Source organism: Zootermopsis nevadensis, unplaced genomic scaffold (genome assembly GCF_977971745.1).
Source record: "Zootermopsis nevadensis isolate Lab colony 2312 unplaced genomic scaffold, Znev_1.0 Znev_ptg000028l, whole genome shotgun sequence".
Taxonomy (NCBI): Eukaryota; Metazoa; Arthropoda; class Insecta; order Blattodea; family Termopsidae; genus Zootermopsis; species Zootermopsis nevadensis.
The window spans coordinates 2,312,680-2,337,238 of record NW_028259160.1 but is presented as its reverse complement, the minus strand read 5'-3'; the positions used below and the strand labels follow the sequence as shown (position 1 = coordinate 2,337,238).

General features: G+C 35.8%; 2 protein-coding genes and 1 long non-coding RNA gene across 5 annotated transcripts in view; 1 reads left to right on the top strand and 2 right to left on the bottom strand.

Moving 5' to 3' along the window:
• LOC147872316 (uncharacterized) overlaps positions 1-24,559 on the top strand; it is a 109,616-nt gene that overhangs the window by 74,188 nt on the left and 10,869 nt on the right. The gene's annotated exons all lie outside the window — the stretch shown is intronic.
• On the bottom strand, positions 1,301-18,020 carry LOC147872317 (uncharacterized). 3 transcript variants are annotated; one of them, XM_022063108.2, is made up of 3 exons: positions 17,913-18,020; positions 4,677-4,816; positions 1,301-2,766 (listed from the first exon to the last, which is right to left on the bottom strand). In XM_022063108.2, exon 3 carries the CDS (start codon positions 2,755-2,757, stop codon positions 1,765-1,767), a length of 993 nt encoding a protein of 330 aa, XP_021918800.1. In that variant the 5' UTR covers positions 2,758-2,766; positions 4,677-4,816; positions 17,913-18,020; the 3' UTR covers positions 1,301-1,764. The 3 variants fall into 3 exon arrangements, with proteins under 3 accessions (XP_021918800.1, XP_021918799.1, XP_087213062.1); XM_022063107.2 differs by lacking the exon at positions 17,913-18,020 and adding an exon at positions 9,066-9,184; XM_087356936.1 differs by lacking the exons at positions 4,677-4,816; positions 17,913-18,020 and adding an exon at positions 9,066-9,156.
• LOC110829414 (uncharacterized) lies at positions 6,386-9,155 on the bottom strand. Its single transcript, XM_022063105.2, has 2 exons — positions 9,066-9,155; positions 6,386-7,800 (listed from the first exon to the last, which is right to left on the bottom strand). Exon 2 carries the CDS (start codon positions 7,769-7,771, stop codon positions 6,773-6,775), a length of 999 nt encoding a protein of 332 aa, XP_021918797.1. The 5' UTR covers positions 7,772-7,800; positions 9,066-9,155; the 3' UTR covers positions 6,386-6,772.

The window sequence follows — 24,559 nt, the reverse complement described above, 5'->3', positions numbered from 1 at the left end:
CCCCCCCCAACTACAATTTTGTGTATATTACTACTACGTAAGATCTGATTCGATGAATCAAATGTTACTGAAATCTGTTCAGGGTCTTATGCGTTATGTTACTACAGTAACATTCTTTGTACCTTCAATTATAGGAAACAATTCTGTATGTGTAAATGTTGTGAACAACCAATTCCAAGGAATAGGGTGCTTCTTGAGAACAGTCTCTCAGCTAGCCTTACAGTAAGCCTCTTTCATGAAACAATTAAACCAATCCACACCTTTCCCACGTATTTTGTCCATTTTTAAGTTTTTCTCTCTCTCATTTATGCTCGTGTCTTCTCAGTGGATTCGTTCCTTCGGTTTCTGACTGTCATTTTCTTGAATTTCTTATATCTCCCATGTATACTACATTACCAGCTCATATTTTCTCTTTTCTCCTGTAAATTCCACTTCTTGGGTCTAGATATTCAAAAAGTATGTTTAGAAGTGTGAAGTGACTCATTGAATCTTTGATATGGATAATAAAACATAATTATGCGCGTCTTTGTGAGAATGAAGTCATTTATCATACAACAAGACGAGTTTTTCTATCCGGTGTCCGTAGAAGTGTTCTGATTCCTTCACCCGATGTCCTTTCACTGCTCTTTCTACATTGTCATCAATTTTATACGTCTGTATGTGGCTTTCTTCTCGTAAACTTGTTCACAATACTTCTCAATCATGTTCACATCACGCGAATTTGTCTCTGTATGGCAAGTCCACTTCGTCGAAATTGATTTCTAGAAAAACATTACGAAACGTGCCATCTGTCAGTGTTGCACTGAACTACAGCATCTCACTTCACAGCATCATTTGTCCTATAGCATGACCGACAAACATCTATCCATGTACGCGGGTTAAACTTTTTATGAAACGTAATATCTAAATAGTTGTTAGCGACATAAGCATTACAGGCCGATTTGGGGCCCACAAAAAACTAACCACATTATAAATCGTATTAAAATGTTATTAACCCTTTCCATGTCAGGACTAAATTTTCCGGTTGAAATGGTTAGAACTTTTTATTTGTATCATGGAAGCCACAGTTCAGGATACTGAACTCGAAACTGGCCGTCCAGTCTGAGGGATTTTGTCGTTTTTCTCAGTCTGTCCAGAAAAATAATGAAATAGTTAATTAACATAGGCCACAATTACTTTCATACTCTGTCTACATTATCATAAATTATCTTTTTACCCGATATCCAGACAACTTATGATAGAGCTGCTTATTGCCGGAGTTTATGAAATGGGAAAGTGTCGTTAAATAAAACAATATCAATCCATGCCACGAATAATGTAATTCTCTTTGTATGCTTTTAAATGTATGGTATCTGACAGTGTCAAAAATTGAAATATTTTTTCTTCTTACACTTGAAGCGAATAGTTTGTATGTATTCATTGACAAAATTTACAGAATGAACAAAGATAAATTATAAATGTCTATTTCGCCACATGTAATAATAAACCGAGAATCAACTGGTACTAGGTAATAACATTTTTCCCACGTAAATAATAGTTACACTCTCAGTTCGCACAAATTTGATGGAATTACTTTTTTACCTTTATTTTAGATACAACTTTTAGCAGAGCTGCGATTTTCCTGGAATTTATGCAACTTTCTCTACATATTATCTTATAATCATAATGGATTATTTGTTTTATAAATGGTCATTAATAACAATCTTTGAAAGAATACAAATTCGTTCATTCATCATAGTATTAATCTTTACTTTTTAAAAATATTTAATTCATTTTACGACAAAAGTCAGAATAAATTTCTCTTGCCATTACTCCAAAGGGTTTAGGGTAATCACAGATATTCGTTTCGTCTAAATCAGGCCATCGGTAATTGTTCCATATTGTGTCCATGTAATTCCGATGTCTGATTATGAGGTGAATGCTGTAATATTTCTTCCAGGTCTCCCACCTGTCCCATATATAAAGCCTGTCACTTAGAGTGTGCACCCCAAACAGAGTTTTTACTGCATGAACCAATTCGGGTCTGTATCTCAAAACTTCCTCCACAGGTTTCTCACCAGCGTTGTAATACCAGTCATCCGGTTTGTAATCTCTGTATAATTCTAGCCAGAGTTTTAAAAATCTTGCATCTTTATTTGCTATTAAAACTTGTGTCCCTGTCTTATTACCGTCAGTAATTCCAATTGCCATTTCGTATTTTCTGAACGGATCTAAGCTACGTACAATATAAGAATCATTGTCAACGAATATTCCTCCATGTTCCATGAGGATTCTTATTCTTGTGACGTCACTAGCATGCCAGAGGTGAAAATTTTTACTAAATTTTTGTCCAAATATTTCATTTGGTAACGTGATGTTCCTAATCTCCAAAACAGAACCCAAAGTGTCTCTTATTTTGATCCAGTGTGTTCCAGTAAATTCTATGACATTTGTATGAAAGATTATTTTTTCTGGTTGTTGATTTTTAAATGCTGCTAACACACACACGGCATGTACGTATGGAATGTAAGTTTTGTCGAAGAACAGAAAATGTACGTGATTTGGGACTATGGTCGAACCATCACTTGTCCCCGTTTCGTTGTCAAATCCTTCAAATATACTTCCATCTACTTTAGCAAACAGGTCAGGATCATAGGGTCGAGATTGTGGTTTTGTTTCGCTGCTACCTTTCCATGAAAGTAGTAAAACAATCAGAAATATAATTACAACTAGACCAGCCCGACATAGTTGCCTTCTTGTTATCATTGAAGTCAGCATCAGTTATATCTGAAAAAACAGAACACACTTAAGAAATACAGAAAAAATATGCCTACAAATTCCTCCATCATCAGGGCTCCCGGAGGCAGCAACGATATCTGAAACGTCGGTAAACTTTTACCATACTACACGACCCAACAACCCAGTAGACAGCCATCTTCAGACTCACCGCCGTAAGAACCTCAAATCCTACACGTGGAAAGACATCATAGATTTATCAGCGATAATGAATAGAATTTTGCAAGTTTTAGTTCACCATATCACCATATCATTTGTCTAAATTTAGCTCAAACAGCGTCATATCCATGATAACATGTTTCCGATTTCTTATCAAATCACTTATCTTACCTTGATGAAGATAACATTAATAAGTATAAGAATTTATAGTGCACCGTTTTCAGAACAAAAGCTAATATTCCTAATGTAACAAATCCTGAAACCTTCCAGAACGCAAATCATTAACAACACTCGTTCCCTCCCCTCTGAATATTTTCACCACCTCTTAAACTTTCATCTGAGTCACACAATTATTGCCTCGTCGGACTTTGTGCGTTAGAAAATTTAACTAGTTTCCACAACCTCTGGCCACAGAAATCATATCACACGTTGTAATTCTTCTGTGGTAAATTCTGTTAATGGAGCAGCAATGTTAAACGTGGTTTATAATTATCACTGCTCAAAGTCAGTGGAAACCAAGCAGGTAGAAATGATCAAACGTTTATATTGTTTAATTATATACTCCATCTTATTTAGTTCTGTCAAGATTTAAAATCATGCATACAATCTAAACTGTTTACACTTGAAAGGACACTAATGCCAAATGCGTTTCGATCTCAAGATGTCATCATCAGTGGCACTGCACGGTATACAAGGTTTTAAGATCTGTCAGAATTTGTTTTAGAGTAAACTAGAATTTCTTTCTCAATTTACCTCGTACCAGGCAAAGATTACAGAGATAAAACGAGGTTTAATTTGCAGTTTATGTTTACGTTTCCACATATCAACACTCAAAACTTCAAGATTCTGCCGAGAAAGACGATAACTTTTGCATCCTCACGAAGTCACACTTAATATATTTATTTTTCTTAAAAGGGAATTAAAATTTCCCATACTGAATTCATTTATTTGACGACTATTGTATCGATTTCCGGAATCCTTTCACTTATCGTCGTCGTCTTTTACATAGAGTGACAGCGTCCGTACAGACAGGCGGAGCTCATTGTGACGGTTGCTTCACAACAAGCAATTTACTGTAATATTTATATTTGCTAATGACAACGAAATAATGGATTTTATAGAATGACGTTTGATATATCCTTCATTTAAAGTTTATGAGATAAACATGATTTTTTGTTAGTCCATCCATCTGCCCTGATATTTCGGCCCTGAAAATACTAAATTAAATTGACGAAACTTGGCGTTTGGGGGCAAATACTAAATTCTGTAAGCGATCATAATCAATACAATAATTGTTTTGCATATACTTAAAATATATTTTTATGCGCCTCCTGAAAATCATACGTAACAAATTGTAGCCTGTGCGAGCAGTGATGCTTGTTTAAAACATGTTTTGTGTAGTTTTTATGTGAGAAAATTAAAACAGTAATTTAAGCATTATAGTGTAAGGTTCTTTAGCTCTGATATATTTTATGCGTGAAATTTATTATATTTCGACAAAGTCCAGTGGTTATCTATTTTATGATGGCGCTGACGTCTGTAGCTAACAAACAGAATGGCGAGATTGTATAGTAAAGCGTTGCGTTGAACCAATAATACTACTGTCGTCACATAACCATTCGCCTTTCTTTGCTTTTACACCAAAGCCAATGAGGCGTTTCATATCCAAACCAACTGAGGCCTGCTTGGAAAATCTGCATACTCCAAATTATAATATGCTTAAATCTTTATCTGTATCTTACGTTTAATGAGGATATTTTGCGGCTGGGCTGTTGGGATTAGCAATGCGGCAACCAACGCAGTGGCTTCGTATGTCGGGAAGGCTGTTCCACGTCGTGACGTTCCCCAAACAGAGCCCCCAAATATCCTGACTGTATTTGAGCTGTGGAAACATGGTTATGTTAATATTTTTCCGTGTAGCATTTCAATGAGACACCTGGCTTCGTGTTATCATTCTACCAACTGTCGTTAGTTTACTTTGACTTGAGAATTTATGTTTTTTAAAACAGCTTGTATTTCGTGAATTGGGTTTGATTTTATGAAAATATTTCCTTTCGTTCATTATTTGAAACGTTGAAATTATATGGATTTTTGTCATATTTCCAACATTATATGTTTATAAAAAATAAATGATTTGTCACATATGAAACTATAAAATGGTGTGATCGGTATAGTGCCTGACTGGTGAAATTTGCGTGTAGCTTCACGATGTGTTTCGTTTGGTGAAAAGGGAATTTTGATTCGTTTCCTGTGGGTCCATTGGTGAACATGCGACTGTGTCAGTAAACCATTGAAAGAGTTCAGTCGTTAAGTGAGTCAATGACCAAGCGTATATCAACCAGGTAATTACAGTGTCAAAAAGGGTATTGTGCTTGAAATAAAATAATTTCCTTATGGTGCCTTACCATTTCTTTATTTCAATATCTTGATGTTGTTATAAAACGAAATGTGTTGCAATCCTATATATCTGAAGGGCACCGAAAGAGCAGAGGACATTTTGAGTAAAATTAATAGCAAATCTGCGTTATGTAAAATGTTGACTACTGAAATAAACTTCGTTTAACTTGATTATGTTGTTCTGGGATTTAGCACCGTATTGACCGACGAGTCTACACGGCACTAAAGCCCGGAATAACATAATTCAATTCAATTCATTTATTTATAATAATAATAATAATAATAAGTCACTCAGAAAATATTTGGCCAACATCCCGGGCGAACACGACATCAGGGAACTGCAGAAGACCGCAATTTTGGGATCTTCATACATCATTCGGAAGATGCTTTCAGAAAATAAAATTATATAATACATGTGGCACTTACTAAAAACAATATGGATCCCGGAAATAGCTGCTGCCCTATGTACCTTAGGGACAAGGTCTGTCTCGGATACATGAAGTACATACCCCATAAAGTGGTGAATAGATGGGATAATAATAATAATAATAACAGTCATCCTCACCGCTGCTAAAACCTCGAATCCCAATGATTTGACACGTTGACAAAATTCAGAAAAACTTACTTCCATAATAAATTTTGAGGTACAAACCGACTAGAACAAAAAATTGAGAACAGCCATTGAACAGGAGAGTTACATAAGGGAGGTTGGACCAAGTGAACAGATGAAAAAACTTGCAACTGGTAGAAGGTGATAAAACATATCTGTAATGCCCATTTATGTCTTTATCAATCTCTAAAGAAACTAAGTTCAGGGTCCTACAGATCGATTTGTATTCACAGTCTGCACCAACATTTATATTACTCCCACTTACATTATAATCGATTTTCGATACTGTACCACCTAGCCTGTATTACGTCACACGAAGGGTGTCTTCTGAGTTGGTTCATGATAAGCTATAAGATAAGATATCGGAATGAGAGCCTGGATGTGGTGATGAATGTATTTTTTTCAGAGGTAATCACAAAACTATTCATTATAGGGTCCCCAGAATTGTTGTAAATAATTTTTTTAATAAAATCACATAATTACCTTCCATAGGAAGGATTCTTTACGCATCACAAGTAGTTACAAACAATTAATAACGTATAATTTATACTATTGAAAGCTGGCGAACACATTCTTAATTTATTTAATCTTCTCACACCAAATCAATGCAGACCACGAAGTGAGATGTACCTTGCGTAACATCGTAAGTATCAGCTTTTAGGGTGACAAACATTCTGAACTTCGTAAATGCACAACTGACAACGAACAATACACTTTTATTTTCACTAAATAGTCTTAAAATCTCTTTCAGTAGCACTAGAACACATCACTGTCGGCGAACTGTTGAAGTGAATCATTTCAAAAACTTTCTCTATGAAATGATATGTAGTATTATGTAACATTGTGTTGTTTCTGACAAAATTCTGAGTACACTTCTCTTGCCATTTCTCCGAACGGTTTGTCATACTGACATATGTTCGTTTCATCAATACTTGGCCACAGTAGGTAATGCCACCATGTCTCAACATCTCTCCTGAGCCTAATGACGAGGTGTATACTGTAATATTTTCTCCAGTTTCTCCACGTGTCCCAGGTATATAGCCTATCAGTAAGTCCATGAACACCCAACAGAATCTTCACAGTGTGTACGAGTTCCGGTCTGAAAGCCAAAATTTCCCTCATTGGCTTTTCACCAGCGTTCATATACCAGTCTTCAGGGTGATATATTCTGTAAGATTCTAACCAGAGTTTTAAGAACCTCGCATCCTTGTGAGCTATGAAAACTTGTGTACCTAGATAATCAAAATCAGTGATTCCAATTGTCATTTCATATTTGCGGAATACATCTAAACTGCGAACAATGTAGGAATCATTATCTAAAAATATCCCACCATATTGCATAAGGACTCTGATTCTAGTGACGTCACCGGCGTGCCAGGGAAGCCATTCTTTTCTCAGCTTCTGTCCAAATATAGTTGTAGGCATATCAATATGCCTTATTTGTAACACAGAACCTAAAGTATCCCGTATCTTCAACCAGTGAGGCCCAGTGAATTCTTCTACATTTGTGTGAAAGAATATTTTATCTGGCCGTTGATTCTTGAACGCTGCCAATACACATACTGCGGTAACGTATGTTATATAACTTTTTTCAAAAAATATGAAGTGCACGTAGTTTGGAACGATGTTGGTGCCATCTGGTGTTCCTGTATTATTATCGAATCCTTCAAAAATACTTCCTTCGATTTTTGCAAATAGTTCAGAATCGTATGGAAGAAATATTTTCTTTGGAGACGGTGGTTGCAGTACATAAAATGTGACAATGAGTAACACAATAATTACTGCAATGAACGCTTGAAGGCGTCTCTGTGCCAGTAACTTCATAATCATTCCACTGATGACTGTCCGTTCTTTTGTATCTGAAGCAAAGAGAGAGAAAAAACATGATCTTGTGATCTTGGGATGTCGACTGGTGTATGTTGTCATAATATTGAAGACTTTGATGGATTTTAAAGTTGACTATTTCCACTTGAAAACTTGTATAATTGGGATGTCATTGGATGTCTGTCCATACATCTTGGAAGATACAATGGGTCTAAGTATTTTTTTTTTTCCAAATTGTTAGTTGGTTTAGGAACGAATTCAGAAAGATAATGAAAGAATCGAACTCAAATGCATTAGTCTGTCACATATTTTAAAAAATTATTTGCAAACTCGTGTGCCACAGATCTTTATGCATGTTTATTTATTGAAGACGTAAATTATAATTTGATGTCTTGTACTGAGGTCTTGTGGTAGAAATTAGGTGTAAACATTACGTACGATTTGAGGTTTTAACGGCGCTGAATCCGAAGATGGCTGTCTCCTGGTGTGTAGTGCCATGTAGTCTGGTATAAGTTTACCAATGTTTCAGAAGTCCTTGCTGCGTCCATCATCAGGGCGGTGAGTACTCATCTGGTAAACGTCTACTAGACTACACGGCCCTACAACTCAGAAGACAGCCATCTTAGGTGTAAAATTTTTTTAACATAGAATATACAAGGTATACTGTTTAAGGTTAGCGAGTATATGCAGATTAAATTTTCCTTGAAGGCCGATTTATTGACTACTCTAGACATGTTATCAAGAATTGACACACTTTTAGGTACATATAATTTTCTAATTTGAAGTGACAAAAATATTAACATTTATTATTTAAATTTATTCTTCTTGTGCTGAATTCTGTGGGCAGATTGTAAGCACTAACATTAGCTAACGAATGTTTAGCAGATCGTATTTTGTTTGCTGTGTACTTGTCTGTATAATTTGGTAATAATTTTTTACATGTTATTTCGTTAAATATATATATCACATCAAAACAAATTTCAAATTTAAGTTGTGAAATTTTAATCCGGGAATCAGAAGAGAAAAACTAGTTCGCAGATCTAGGAGGATGGTATTATGATCTGACTTAAAGAAATATAATGAGAGGATTTGGACTTATTTGTGTGAAAAATTATATGGTTCAGTAGCAGGATTTTTGTGAACACGATAATGTACATTTGGGCTGAAGCTGACTATGTTACCAATGCACTTAAAAGATTTGTTCAATAACTCAAGAATTAATACATTCATGTTAGCTAACATACACAGTTCAGGAGGCGTCGTTAGATTAATTAAGATAGTAAGAACTGGAAATACGCACCGTCTTTAATATCCACTTCCGGGCAACTACTTTGAAATGTACTCCGTTACGTAGTGCTTATGAGATGAATCCAGTTTATTTTTTAGACTGTATCTAATCATACTATTTGCCATGCAATCATATAATAATTTCTTCAGACGCATGAAAACATTTATCGTGTTTGAAATACATTAAAGTGATTTTCACACGTTTCGCCACAATTGTCTTTCTATGCCTTCACTACTTTTCTTTCTGATAAAAGCTAAACGCAAAACATATCTTGAGCAAACAATTGACGAAATTTTGTGAGATTCTAGCAGTTTTCAGTCTTCTTCTTCTTCTTCTTCTTGCGTAGTAGTCGACACTAGAAACCAACTTCACTCTACAAAGTAACCAAGCTAACTGAAAGAAAGTATCACAAAATAATTTATGAACGTAATCATTCTTATCTCTTTTTTCTAGTTATGGTTTCAAGTTGATCAAATAAGCTACGCAGTTTATGATAACATTGAGATTAGATCCTCTACAACACTGGGAGATGAACAGGTGATAGATGCACCTGAATTCCTAAAAAAAAAAAAAAAAAAAAAAAAAATCTTTATTTTCCAAATCTCAATGCGAGATATGTATTGGTCGGATACTTTTTGGTGATAACAGTTGTACTGAGGAAGCGACAGATATGTAAGTAGATACAACATTCTTTGTACTAAATGTATAAAATTATAATGGCGAGGTTGTGTCCGTCGGTCCGTCCGTCCTGTGTGACCTCATATTACAATATTTAATTACGGACTTTGACCTTGTAGGCGAAATTTATTCTACTTTTTATCGTGTTCATATAAAACCTAATACATCTGTATGAAGGCCAATTTTTTTTTAAAATTTTTATAGAAAAGCAACTCATCACAGTCTATAGATTATTGGAATAATTACATTACGTGAAATATATATATCTAAAATTTTTATCGGAACATTTCTCTATTTGGTAGGGGAGGACGGGGTACGTTGCAACATGTTTCAGATTTGATTTTATCAGTTATGTTTAGCAATTATAGTAACACTAGTGATGTATATGAATCACATATTCTTTGTGGGCATATACAAAAATTTTAACGATTATATTAGAATAGTATTCAAGTAGTAACATTGCGAAAAAAAATATATAATTGCTGTAAATTACCTAGAGAGTGATTCATGTTGCAACAACGTAGGAAGATGGCTGTGTTCTGGGTTTCTGCGCCGTCTAGTCGGGTAGAAGTTTACCGACGTTTCAGAGGTCCTTGCTGCCTCCATCATCAGGCTAGACGGCGAAACAACCCAGAAGACAGAAAACTTCGGACTCACCGCCGTGAAAACATTATATCGTTCACTTGTTACATAGATTCCTGATATGCATGAACCCGTTTATAGTGGCGCATTTTCGAGTGGAATTAGCGTGATATTTTTCATAAATTGCTGGGTCATTCTTAGCACATATTACGCCGTACCCTAACGAGAATGTTGTTGACTAAACCGATCGCCTTACGCAAATGATTGGCAGAGGAAGCAGAAAGAAGTCTTACTTAAAACTACGTTTAACAGAGTTCTTAACAAGAACAACGTTCGTCCCTAGTTGCAATGTAACCCCGTTTTCCCTACTACGATTCTTAACAAAATACAAGGATATGCTTTTCTAATTCATGCAGCGATGTTCGCTGATCCATAGCAGAATTTTTTGACGTAAATACGTCTATATTTTATGGTCAGTGTCATTCGGCAAAAATGTGTAACGAAAATGTGTTACGAAAAAGTGAAAGGAAAAAGTGTAACTGCATTGTTATGTTACCTAGGAAACGTCATCTGTTTACTCGGCATTGTTGTTACCTATAAAACATTTCATTACATTACCTTACCTTACCTTACCTTACATTACATTTCATTACATTACCTTACCTTACATTACATTACCTTACATTACATTTCATTACATTAAAATACCACAGACCCATCTTAAGCGTAACTAATTCAAGTTAAATAAGCAATGTCTTAATCAAACTTTACTCAACTGTAAAGCATGTATGACGTATTTACGTCAAATTCTCCGGAACCGTGGTTCCACTGACAACTTTTTTTTTCAGAAATCAGAGAATATTAAGGCCAACGATCTCATGCAATATTACTGCAAAATATGTATATTCCACTGGACCTCAACTTTACATTCTGTAACTTTTAAGGACGGCAGTTTGGATTTCATTTACCTGTGCTGGACATATAGCATGCATGGAGTAGATTAGAAATACGTACAAAATTTTGGTCTTATCTGAAAGGAAGAGGCAACTTTGAAGGCATACTTAGACGGCAGGGGGGTGTGAATTTGTGGACTGGATTCAATCAATTCAGGATAAGAACCGATGTTGCTCTTATGAACACGGTAGTGAATATTAGGGTTTTATAAAAGCGTGGTTTTTTAATTAACTGAGTGATTATTATCTTCTGAAGAAGGCCTCCCACCCATTCAGTCATTTATCCCTTTAAATCCCAGTAGAAACTAACTTTGTCACCTGCCTTAACATTTAATAACTCTGCATTCTGTACTTCCGGGTTTCATTTGATTCTCACTGTTAACAGTATTTATCAGTTGATCTTTGTAATGGTGAAGTTTTGTGTTTTCTTCGAGGTACGGACTGAAATTTTAAATATTATTTGGACGAACTTCAGCTTTAAAAATTAGTGCCGCTTTATCTACTCTCTTCGGCTTCAAAGGGCTTATTTCGTCTCTTCTCCTACTAAATGTCTTACCCTTGCTGCACAGAAGTGGATCTTTAAATTGTACAGTTATTAATTTATGCTTCCTGCTAGACTGACTGTGCGCATTAAAGCATTGAAGGAAAAGGAGGCGTAGTAGTTCTTCCAATAATTTATTGTATTTACTTGACATCTACGCAGAATTGTTTCAAGCGCCACCTGAAATGTTGTAAGCAAAATTTATGCTTTTGTAAGCATACTACTAAATTCTGTCAAAACTTCCTGAGATTTGACGTTCTCAACCTGAAGATGTACACAATACGTTTCTCCTAATCCTTGTTAAAACATACAAGACATTGTGGCTTCACAGCCCAGAACATCACAATCGACATTTTTTAAAAATATTTTTCAGTCTTTTTGTTTTGTTTTCATTAGTCTTAATTAGCATCACATCGCCCCCGAGTTTTATACGAGACTATTTCAATACTGCTGGTCTGTGATGTCACATAATCGTGAAATTGTAAGGTCATGTTTATCTTTTCACGAGCACTATTGTTTTTTTTCTTTATTCTTTTTTTTTTTACATAATACGCCGCTTTCTAATTTTCTTGCGTTTCTTTGTACTTATAAAGGAGTCTCTCGGGCAGCTGTTTCCGTCAGGAATTTCATAATGAAAATGAAAATCCTGTTTTCAAAGAATAATATTTGAAAGATTCGTAGTGTAATAAAACATACAATTCTGTTTATTCACGTTCTTACAGAGTTACAATTCACATAATTTAGAACTGAGAAGTGATATTTCCTTTTAAAGGGAAGTTTTCATCGGTCTACCAACCAACAGATTTCGTAACTCCTTACTATTGCCCGTTTCCTCTTTTTGACGTTGTGGGTGTCCCTTTAATAATGAAGCTCTGGAAATCAAAACTAGTGAACCAACTAACAAATACTGCAATATCTGAAAAGGAATATGTATGAAGTAATTAAGAGAAGCCTGTTGCGTAGTATAACAGAGCGTTTTCAATAGATATGGAAATCTTTCCTGCATTCTAGTTGTATTATTTTTCCATGACTGTCGGAAATTGATGTGCCTCGGCGGTTTCAAAATGTCTTGCCGTGACCGATTCACCAAAACACGTACGATCGCCGTGTTCTCGTGGAGAAATTTACTGGGAATAAATTTTTGAAACGTTGTCTGCATTGCTCATCTTCATTTTATATCAAATCAATTTAGTTACTCACAAGAATATAATTTCAAGAAAAAAAAATGTATGTAGAATTCGTCATTCTTATTGTTCTACAATGTCATGCCTATATGTACGATTAAAACATAGCCTTCAATGTTTTCATTTCTAAACCGAGTTCAATGAATTGCTTGGGTCTTGAAATATGTGTTCTAAACAGATGAATACATACATTCAGTTAATGAAATAGATATTTTAATAAACTAAACCAATATACATGTCATCATCGCCATATAGTGAATTAGCGAATCTAGTCTAGTTTTTAAAAAGACCACCGTTAGCTTCGTGGCGCAGATGACAGCGGTCAGCAACTAACTGATTGACAAGCGGTCAGCAAAGTTCCTGCTATGGATATATACTTACCGCTGTCATCTCTGCCACGAAGCTAATGGTGGTTATTTAGAACACTTATACTAGATTCGCTAATTCATAAAGTGCCAATGTTGACGTATGTAATAGTTTAATTTATAAAAATGTTTTTGACGTAAATACGTCTATATTTTAGGGTCAGTATCATCGGCAAAAATGTGTAACGAAAAAGGGAAACGAAAAAGTGTAACTTCATTGTTATGTTACCTAGGAAACATCATATGTTTATCAACAAATAAACAACAATGGTTACCTACATACTTACCTTACCTTACCTTACATTACCTTACCTTACCTTACATTACATTACTTTACATTACATTAAATTCAGCTACCACAGACCCATCTTAAGCGTAACTAATTCAGGTTAAATAAGCAATGTCTTAATCAAAATTTACTCAATTGTAAAGCATGTATAAAGGAAATATTTAGAATGAAGCCAATATATAAACTTCCTTTCCGTATAGACGTATTTACGTCAAATTCTCCGGAACCGTTGTTCCACTATCACTTTTAATTAATGAATGCATGCATGCATCTTCTTGGGACACATTGTGTTTCTGATAGGTCTAACTAACCCTTTAAAGGTAGAAGAGGGAGGATTTTTGAAGAGTGGGAGGAATGAGAACAGTTACGGGGAGAGAGACTTTATTTATTGAGGGAAAAAAACATTATTTTGTTAGAAGGTGACTAGGCTTTGCCTACTTGTCTTTCTGTTGAGGACAGAATAGGAATTACGTTACGATGATAAGAATTTTAAGATTGGGGCAGAGAGCAGAATTTTGATTTTATGTTAATTGTATGATAAAATAATTATTCTGAATCTCCAAGCTAATTTACGTAATACTTAAAAATTCGGATCTTATCTCAAAGAAAACACTACACATCTCATTGCAAAGATCAACAAGGAAACAATTTGATTCTGAGAAAATTTTAAACTCTTAAATATGGAAAATTCAAAGCTATTACATGTTAAAGTAGGTGGTACAGTACGCGTAGTTACCACTCAGTTTTTTTGGGGGGGAGGATAAACAATTGCTTCATGAGCTGGGTATCTATTATTATTATTATTATTTATTATTGACTGCAAATGGGTTTATACCCGGTGGCAGTGTCCTACAATAACATACAAAACAATGAGACAGAACAGAACAATGAGATACATCAACACAATGAGACAGAACAAAACAATAAACAAAAGGACACAACAAAAACAATAAGACACAATAAACAATGAGATACATCAACACAGAGACAGAACAAAACAATAAACAAAAGGACACAACAAAAACAATATGACACCCAAACAATGGGATACATCAACACAATGAGACACAACAAAACAATAAACAAAGGACACAACAAAAACAATAAGACACAATAAACAATGAGATACATCAACACAGAGACAGAACAAAACAATAAACAAAAGGACACAACAAAAACAATATGACACACAAACAATGGGATACATCAACACAATGAGACACAACAAAACAATAAACAAAGGACACAACAAAAACCATAAGACACAACATACAATGAGATACATCAACACAGAGACAGAACAAAACAATAAAAAAGGACACAACAAAAACAACACATCCCACTCAAAATCAACCAACTCATAAATTACAAAACCATCCAACCTCAAGTACTTAACTTAAAAAAAAAGAACTTAATACCACCTAGACATAAGACAATAACTGTAATGTATTACAAACGTCATGAACTGATGCACTCACACAACAATACAATGAGACACAACAATACAACATACCACACTCAAAATAAAACATCTGACACACAATAAAAAAACACACATCCACTAATTAATCACAATACTTAAGAGTAGAATATAAAGTCCGCTCTCAGTACATGAAAATTTTATCCCAAAGAACTACAGCCCTTCATCACTTGGAGACTAAGACACTTCACTTCACTTATCACCATTTATTCCCAACTTAATAACCCTTAGCTTGTAACTACTTTTCTGAGTCAATATAGTGACTACGGGCTTATTGGTCGGGGTTCTATCCCCGACAGGGGCAGAGAATTCATCCTCTAGCCTCTACGTCCAGAGTGGCTCTAGGGTCCACCCAACCTCCTATCCGGTGTGTACAGGGGTCCTTTCCCGGGGGTAAAGCGGCAGAAATCAATGTTAAAATAGGTCTGAACAATCGTTTAATGATCGATTCAAATATCCGATTGTTATATCGTGATAAGAAACAAATATATAACAGTACGAAAGTAAAATTCTTATCTATTTGAGACTTCATGTTTTCATCTAAATGAAAAAGAATTTTATATCTGACACGTCAATACAAATTTTGTATTGAGTGCATATTCTTTCATTTGATAAGTGTACACAACTGGATGACCCCACGTACATTTAAAAAATAATAAAAAAAATACTATGATCCATAATGTTATTTGTTCAAGGCCTGGAAAACGCACACACTTATCCGTAATATAATGTAGTTTTGGCCTAAGGTTTGTGTGCCTAGTAACGTGTTGGTCATCGCCCGTGATATTAGACCAACTTCTGTTCACCTTTTTAAAACATACTCGATTTAATGATAACTAAATACGTAATTTTTGTGTTAAAATGCCTCTGAGGATGTTAATGCCTAATTTTTGTCTTTTATGCACCAGAGTTCACCGCATTATTAACAAACTATAATTAGTGATGCACATAATTGAATTAAAATTATCCAATAATTACATTTCGAATGAATGTATTTGATTTAGAATATGGACAGAATTTGCTAAGCTATGTTTACGTATTAGGAAGACAGTGAAAGAACAAATCGGGTCTTTCCGCTATATTTCGGTTGCTCTCGGTTGCGTGCCAATGGGTGGGGGAAAGGTGAACCCCAAGTCATACGATGTCAGTGATGTGAAAGGGCCGTTACAGCTGTTTCTTTTCGTAGCAATCGATTGATTCAACGGTTACGACATTACAGATTCAAATCTATCATATATCGAAGCACCAACTTCTGAAGACTTTTTATATCGTGCTCTGGACAACTGTTTCTACGTTTTCCTAAATGTTTAATAATCGTGTTCAGCAACTTTGTGGAACGGACGTTTCTTTTACAGAATTTTGAACGAAAAAATAAATTGTATCGAGGTACTTGAACCCTGGGGTGCAGGGAAGGGCGAATTTATTTGTACTTCTCGCGTCAAAATGTGTTTCATTAAAAAATTAAGGATGAAAATTAAAGTATTTTGGGGCTAGTAATGTGTTGCTAGAATATATATAATCCAATAACGCGCTGTATTACAGACACACACTTTCTGCGTAACAAAGATAGACGATGTTGTGCGAACAAAAGCTCATATAATGGAAGACCATTCCGAACAGATTAGTAAGGAGGCAGTTTATTTTGTGGTTTTAATGGATTTTTTTAACTCCGGTCGTATATTAAAATTTAAGTTGAGTTGTTTTTATTTCGTATGCAGTTTGTATTAAATTTGGTACAGTTTTTTTTTCCGTAGGTAACAAGGTAATTATAGATTCTTAATATTAACGACAATGTGTTTAAAAAGCGCTCTCAGTACATTTAAATTTCTTTTCTAAAATGTATTAGACCGATTTCTTTGTAAAGTCGATAGTCACTCAGCTATTCTGGAAATTTTCCGCGTTTTATAGAAGCTAAATATTTATTATTGTCCACAGAATCACCCCACTGGTCTATATCCTCTACCAGATGGATCAAATCTGCGTCATCTTACCAATATCTATGCAGCTATGGCCGTCTCTTACAAATGGCCTACTCCTTTCGGATTTTCCTACCAAACTTTATAAAAGGATAAGTTTGATTTAATTACGTCTCTTGGTTTCCTGCAAAAAGTTGCTAGTGTCTTTTGATGTCCGCCATATGATCTGGTCAGTCCTAAATTGGTATAAGTCAATAAAGGCATAGACACAGTATTTTAGGTGTCTTTTGAATTTATTCGCAGCAAATCACGAAAACGCATTAGTACCATTGCTAATAAAATGTCCTAGCAGACACACAAAATTACTCCACATTCCTCATTTGTTATTAACGATTAAACTCATTGTATACTATATTAAAATAATTTGACTCGTCTCATTGTACTTTGTATTTAAAAATGCGTGATCAGTGATACTAAATTTAAATTGTGAAACAGAATTTATATACGATTGGCTAATTTTGAACGATGGTTGATTCATTATACGATTTTCAAGTGGGACATTTACTATTTGATACAGACTGGACACTACGTTTTTGAAGTTTGCTGTACTCCAACCTTCAGGTGATTGGTTATTATGTTGTCAGAATTTCCAATTTCTTTATTATCAATAGTGACGTTTGGGGATCGGACCCAGTACCTCATGAACAGGAGGCTAGTACAGTAACCAAATCAGTTGGAGACTGCAATAGAGCCAACTTCTGAAACTCAATGCACAGTGCCCATCATAATATTGGTCTGAGAATTAAATAAACATGAAGTTGAAAATGAGGTCACGTAGATACGTGCTTCAAGACACGCTTCTGTAACTTACCATCTTGGGCGTGAAGTCATAGGCAGATGGATCAATGCGAGAGAATTAATATTTGGTTACATCGGTGTACTGATAGCCGGCTTTAACTACACACAAAGCGAACAACATTCTGAGGTAAAACAAGAAGGCACGTGATATATAGTAAAATCGATATGTTTAGTACCACATAAAGGTCCTACGTGGCGCTGGTGGGGTTCATCGTCGCGAAGCTATCACTGAACTTATCGGGCAAGTGAAAATCGAGTTACAAGGGTCGACTTTTTTTATTTATCAGTACGTCACGCACGCCAAGTGCCAACTCCATGGAGCGGTACCTCCCTGAGAACGTAGTTAATAGTCCCTCATGTTATATCGAATTCCCTGATTTCTACAGAATCTGAAGGTTTTTTTCGCTGTGTTCATAAAAGCAACATTTTGAATAAAATACTCACATCTACAACTAGGTCTTGTAAAACTAACATTTCGCATGCTTTTCTGTCATGCGTGCTGCATGTTATCCCCGTCTCAACCTGTTTGCTCTGATAAACTCTATTATTTAGCCAACAGCGAAGTTGTGAAGTCTCGCATTATGCATTTCTCTTCTTCCTAGGCATTTGAGACGACGTTCCATTCACGTATAAAATCACGAGTAAAATTATGGCTTTATTGTCTTCATGTTTTTTAGATATGAGACTGAATTATAAAAAAAATTGCCCGAATTTAATCTGCTCTTATTTATTTTATGTTTTATCATTGGAATTTTTAGGCTAGCTATTTTCTAAACGAAAGTGTAGAAATTTGTTGAGAGTGTCAACTATTTAGAAACAATAGACCGACAAATTAACCCCTTAAAGTGCCGACTCATCTAAATCATATTTGGGATTTCAGTCCGTAGTTTAACAATGAGATCATTCGAACTCCGTAAAAATGAAATGAAAATTAATAACAGTTGAAGCAGGTGAGATATGTATTTTCAGTTGGGCTTTTAAAAGGGTTAAAGAACTTCCTGGCTGGCTATAGTAATGAAATCTGCTGTGTTTCTACAGGATAACTATGAGATTAGTCATGCCACCATCTTTCTGTTTATTTATGTACATAGTGTTTTTACCGCACAATTTACTTATGGTTAAATCAATACGAAGTTGCTAGTGACGTTAGTTTAATGGCTACACCGCCATTATTTGGCCTTCCGGGCTAAAATAACGCATGTCTTCTACAACAAGTGTAACAGTTATGTCGCCTCTTCTCAGTCGTCGGAGTCTCGTTTGACCAGTACGTACTGAAAGTGAGGTCGGAAATAAATTTGGAAACGTTGCTTACAACATATTATAAACCTGACGCACGTTTTGCTCTTTTGATACAAAGTTTTCTCTATTATATGGAGATAAGCAAAGGTTAAAATCGGCTGAGATCCAAGGTTCTGTGCCAAGACGATGGTCTGGGAGTTGAAAAGCTCTAGACAGATGGAGTTATACGTGAAGACATTATTTTTGTAAAATGTCATTGTAAAATACCCGCGGGTTGTCTGTCTACTTGTCTGTTGTTGTGACAACATACTTAACCTTACATTGCGTTGCGAAACTGTAACAGTCACACATTATTCCAGCAGTTTAGGTTATGCCACACGTAGAATCTTCCCACTTTCTATCTTATGTCTCCTCATGTTTTGTAGTTATTCTGAAGGGAAAGTATACATTTAATTTTGCCTGAGTTTCTGATATTACATAATTCGTATAACAAATGTTATTGTAATTATTTAATGAGTTTATATTGTTTAAAAAGTAACAAAATAATAATATGAATATACTGGTTAAATTAGCACAGAGACAGATTACTAAATAGACAAATATATAAAATATCTGATGTCGCCAGTAGTTTTTAATTCTTTCGTTGAAATTAACTGGTATTTTCGGCCAGAGACATCTGTCACTTCTGTTGTGAATAAGTATGGTGCTTCACAATGCCAATTAAAATAATTCTTCCTCTATTATTTGCTTTATATATAACATTCTATGACTGAAACTATGTTAATATGAATAAAAAGAAACGGTCTGTTTACATTTCTTGGATGTAATAAACGGCATTCGTCCTTTGTAGCAAGGTAGTTAATTAACAGCCTGAAAATCGCTTTCTTTAACTGTTCGTTGATCTAATTTCGCTCTGGGTTTGGTTAGGTTAGGTTAGGTACCGCCAGGTCACTTCATGTTACAATAGGTTGTGTTAGTTTCGCTTAGGTTAGGTTTGGCTGGATTGTATTGGTTTAGCTTAGTTTTTTTTTAAACTTCTGTTTAGGCGTCGGATAAGGATAAGCATCTTTATTTTATTCAGAATTTTAGTGAACGTCGCGATCGATTTTCTAATCGTCCTCTTTCTTATTCTACTTTTGTTTAGGCTTTCGTCTTTATATCCCACTTACTTTATCTCCCCATTTCTCTGTAATCCGATTTCTCTTCCTGATACGCCTAATACTTCTCATTTTTCACTTTCTCGTGAGTTTCTTCCACCCTATCCTATTCGTCTCTCTCTTCTTCCTGTTTTCTTTTTTCCCTTCTTCTCCTGCCTCCTATTCGTCCTCCTCGAGCCATGTGTTTTCCGGTTAGCCAGCTGTTCGCTCCACACGCGACGTTAGTAATTATTTCTACCACTGCCATCTGAGTGTTACGAAGTGATGAATTGCTTCAGGATCATCAGGAATTCAAAGCGGCAATGAGAAAGCTACATCTTCGGTTCCTTGCGAGAATGACTTATCAGGCTAATCAATCAAGTGCTTTAAACCTAATTTAGCCATGAACCTCATAGTTGGTGCTTTCTAATAATTATTATCAGAACCGGGATAGCTCAGTCAGTATAATGACTAGCTACGGGCTGGACGGCCGGGGTTCGATCCCCGACGGGGGCTGAGGATTTTACCTTTAGCCTCTGCGTCCAGACCGGCTCTGGGGCCCACCCAGCCTCCTCTACAATGGGTACCGGGGTCCTTTCCCGGGGGTAAAGCCGGCCGGGGCGTGATGCTGACCACTCACCCCCATCTAGTGCCGAGGTCAAGAAAGAGAGGAGCTATACCTCCACTCACCCCAAACGCCTACATGGCGTATAGTGGGACAAACTTTATTCTTACCGGGGTAGCTCAGGCAGTATAGGTTCAAACTACGGTCTTGACGACCGGGATTTCATCCCTAGTAGGAGTAGAGACTTTTTCTTCTGGACCCCAGCGACCGTCTTATCCAATGGATACCGGTGGTCCCTTCCCCAGGGTAAAGTGCGGCCGGGGCGTGACGCTGACCACTCACCCCCGTCTAGTGCAGAGGTCAAGAATGAGTAGGACATTCTCTTTTTTTCAAGCGTCTCCATGACAGCCTTTGTAAGATTTGAGGCTTTCACAACGGTGAGTCTGAATATATGGGTTGTTGCGCCGTGCAGTCTGGTAGATGTCCACCAACGTTTTAGAGGTCATACTGCCTCCATCATCAGGGCGATGAAGTTACTTTGTTCAGTTTCCACTATATCAAAACAGTGTTTCAGTCGGAAGTTCAGAACTCAGTAATATAAATGTTTTGTGTGACGTAACAATCAGTTTTCCATACAAAAGACCATTTTATTAAAATCGATAAGTTCCTTTTGATTTCTGTATATAAAGGAGTAGGTATTTTATTAAGAAGGTCTAAAATCAAAATTCACTCCTGTACACATCTTCTTGGCCTAATGTATAAACGTAGGAATAAATTTAACTTTTCGTTTATTTGCTAAATTTTATAAAAATCCTTTGTATACTTTCAGAGATAAAGTATGTTATAGGACAAATTACCTCCAAATATGTTATCAATTTTGAACACTTTCTTTGAAAAACTTATAAAAATGGGGTTATCCTGTTTACGAATTTACAATCCGACTTTGGGCCTCAATATTACACATATTTCAATTTGAAATTTATAGTTCAGTTACGAAACTTCCGTCTTGCAGGGTAGTTATAATAATAAACGAATATGCAAACTGTCACACATACCACACTCTTGCATTGACCGTGTACTTTTAGTTGCTATGTAACCTGTATCACCGAACAAATGAAGGGGAGAGGAAGTTTACAATTTCTCCCCGCTTCTAAATGAGACATTTAGCAAATAGCATTAATGATATAATTCGTTTTCCCAGATGGCACTGACGTGGTCAATATGACTAACAGAGCACAAATGTATCCATAACCAAACAGACATAAATTCTTCGCTCTTCTCACTCTTTGCATTAGCGTCTTCCATTCAGATAATCAATAAATTTTTCGTCTCTTTCAGAATAGTCTTCACGAGACCCCACCACTGGTCCTTATCCTACGCCAGCTTAATCCAACTCACGACCAAACACTGCTTTAAATAATGTTAGTAATAATATTAATAATGACTCAATAGATTTAATATTTCTTCAGAATCTTGTAGACAGATGGTCAAGACGTTTTCAGTCTTTTATGGTACCCGAAATTTCATTATCATGTTTGAAAGAACCCGTAACTATAACTTTACTGAGCCATTTGAATCCATTCCACACACCCACATCCTGTTTAACAATAATACCAGGAAAAATAACTTCATGAACAGAAACCTTCTTGAGAATGTAATGGTTTATCAACTGGCTGTGATGGAATCATCAGTTTCATTACCACTGAACTATTTCATAATAATGATAATAATGGTGAATAGATGCAATAATAATTCAGTTCATTTGTTGAAGTGTTTGCCAACAGCGAGGAGCCAATGATAGGTAAACACTGATAATACATAAATATACAAAAAACAGACTAAACTAATATATAAATATATATAATAGATCAGTAATTCAATTCAATTCAATTATTTAAGTGCTTAACAACAGCCAGATACGGCCAATAACAGCCAAGCACTGAACAACAGTACAGGATAAAATATAATGTGATAATTAAATTCATTTCAATAATAGTAAAAGTAATACATTACAAATACAAAAACAAACAAAACTAAATATATAAATGTACCATAATAATAATAATAATAATAATGTCAGAAATTTGATGAGACGAGAGATCACGTTATATCCGGATGCCCCGTGCTGGCAAAAGAGCAGATTATACAACGACATGATCGTGTCTGTACTAAGTTACATTTTAACATATGTAGGAACGCTGGGGTAAAGCTAGAAGAGATAGCCAAATAACTATTTTGTGGAACCAACAAATCAGAACAGATAGAACCATCCCAAATAATAAACCAGACATAATAATCAGAAAGCATAGCAGTACCGACTGACAGGAATGTGATTAAGAAGGAAGCAGAGAAGATCTTGAAATACAAGGATCTTCTCATGGAAATACAGAGAATGTGGAAAGTTCAAGGAAAAGTAATCCCAATAATTATAGGAGCAACTGGAACTGTCTCCAGGCCACTCAGGAAATATTTGGCCAACATCCCGGGCGAACACGACGTCAGGGAACTTCAGAAAACTGCCATTTTGGGATCTTCATACATCATTCGAAAGACGCTGTCGTAAAATAAAATTATATAATATATGTAATACATATTAAAAACAAAATGTATCCCGGAAATAGCTGCTGCCCTATGTACCTTAGGGGCAAGGTCTGTCTCGGGTACATGGGAGTACATACCCCATAAAGTGGCGAATAGATGAGATATAATAATAATAATAATAATAGTTTTTGGCTGCTTGTGGACCAATTAAACAATTGATCATAATAATAATAATAATAACAACTCCACGGAGTTAAATCCTTCTTCAGAAGCTGATCCTGTGTGAGGTTGTCAGGAGCTTAACCGCCTTTTATGGAGCTGATATGCTCATAATCTGCCACTGGTCTTTGTCCCCGACCAGAATTAGTCCTCAGTATCTGTAGAATGCGGCGCTCTATACCCCATAATTACATTAGAAGAATGCCTTTCAGTACGCTCAAAAACGAATTGGAAGCGCTTATTAGGCGTCAACAACAAGCACGATGCAAAGTTAAAGTTAGTAATAAAGTTTGCACGCCAGAATGTTTCCGCCTATTGTGTACTGAGTCTTAGGACATCTGTAAGCCCTGTACATGTGCAACACACGTGGGGGAGATGAGAAATGTATATAAAATTTTAGTCAAAACCTGACGGAAAGAGACCACTTTGGGAATGGGGTGTGGATTAGGTTCATATGGCTCAGGATAGGACCCAGTTTCGAGCTCCGGTGAACATGATAATAAAGTTTGGGTTCTATGAGAGGCGGAAAATATTTCGACTCGCTGAACGACCGTTAGTTTAACACGAAGGACGAAGGACCTTGTTCCTTGAAGTAAATTCATAAGTTTGTTAATGTTTTTAACACTGATAGTACCGCCGTCACTCTCAACAACTGTTCCTCTCCTTTTCAAAAATATTGCATGACTACAGAGCGTATATATATATATATATATATATATATATATATATATATATATATGTCTGACTCTCTCCTTACGGGGCCCCTTACTCGTATGTTAGTTACCGGCCAATCCCTGGTGAATAGCGGGGGTGTATATGTTATAGGTGGGGAATGATGTCATTCAGGGACTCCCTCGACATCCCTTATATGCTATAATAATCATGTAATCCAGTAGCCCTGATGCCTCGATGTCACCCCCCAACACTCAGCTTTATTGTGGAGGTGTGTCTCACGAAAAG

Excerpts from the sequence above, each read along its gene's own strand:
- LOC110829414 (XM_022063105.2), bottom strand. The coding sequence starts at position 7,771 with ATGATTATGAAGTTACTGGCACAGAGACGCCTTCAAGCGTTCATTGCA.
- LOC147872317 (XM_022063108.2), bottom strand. The coding sequence starts at position 2,757 with ATGCTGACTTCAATGATAACAAGAAGGCAACTATGTCGGGCTGGTCTA.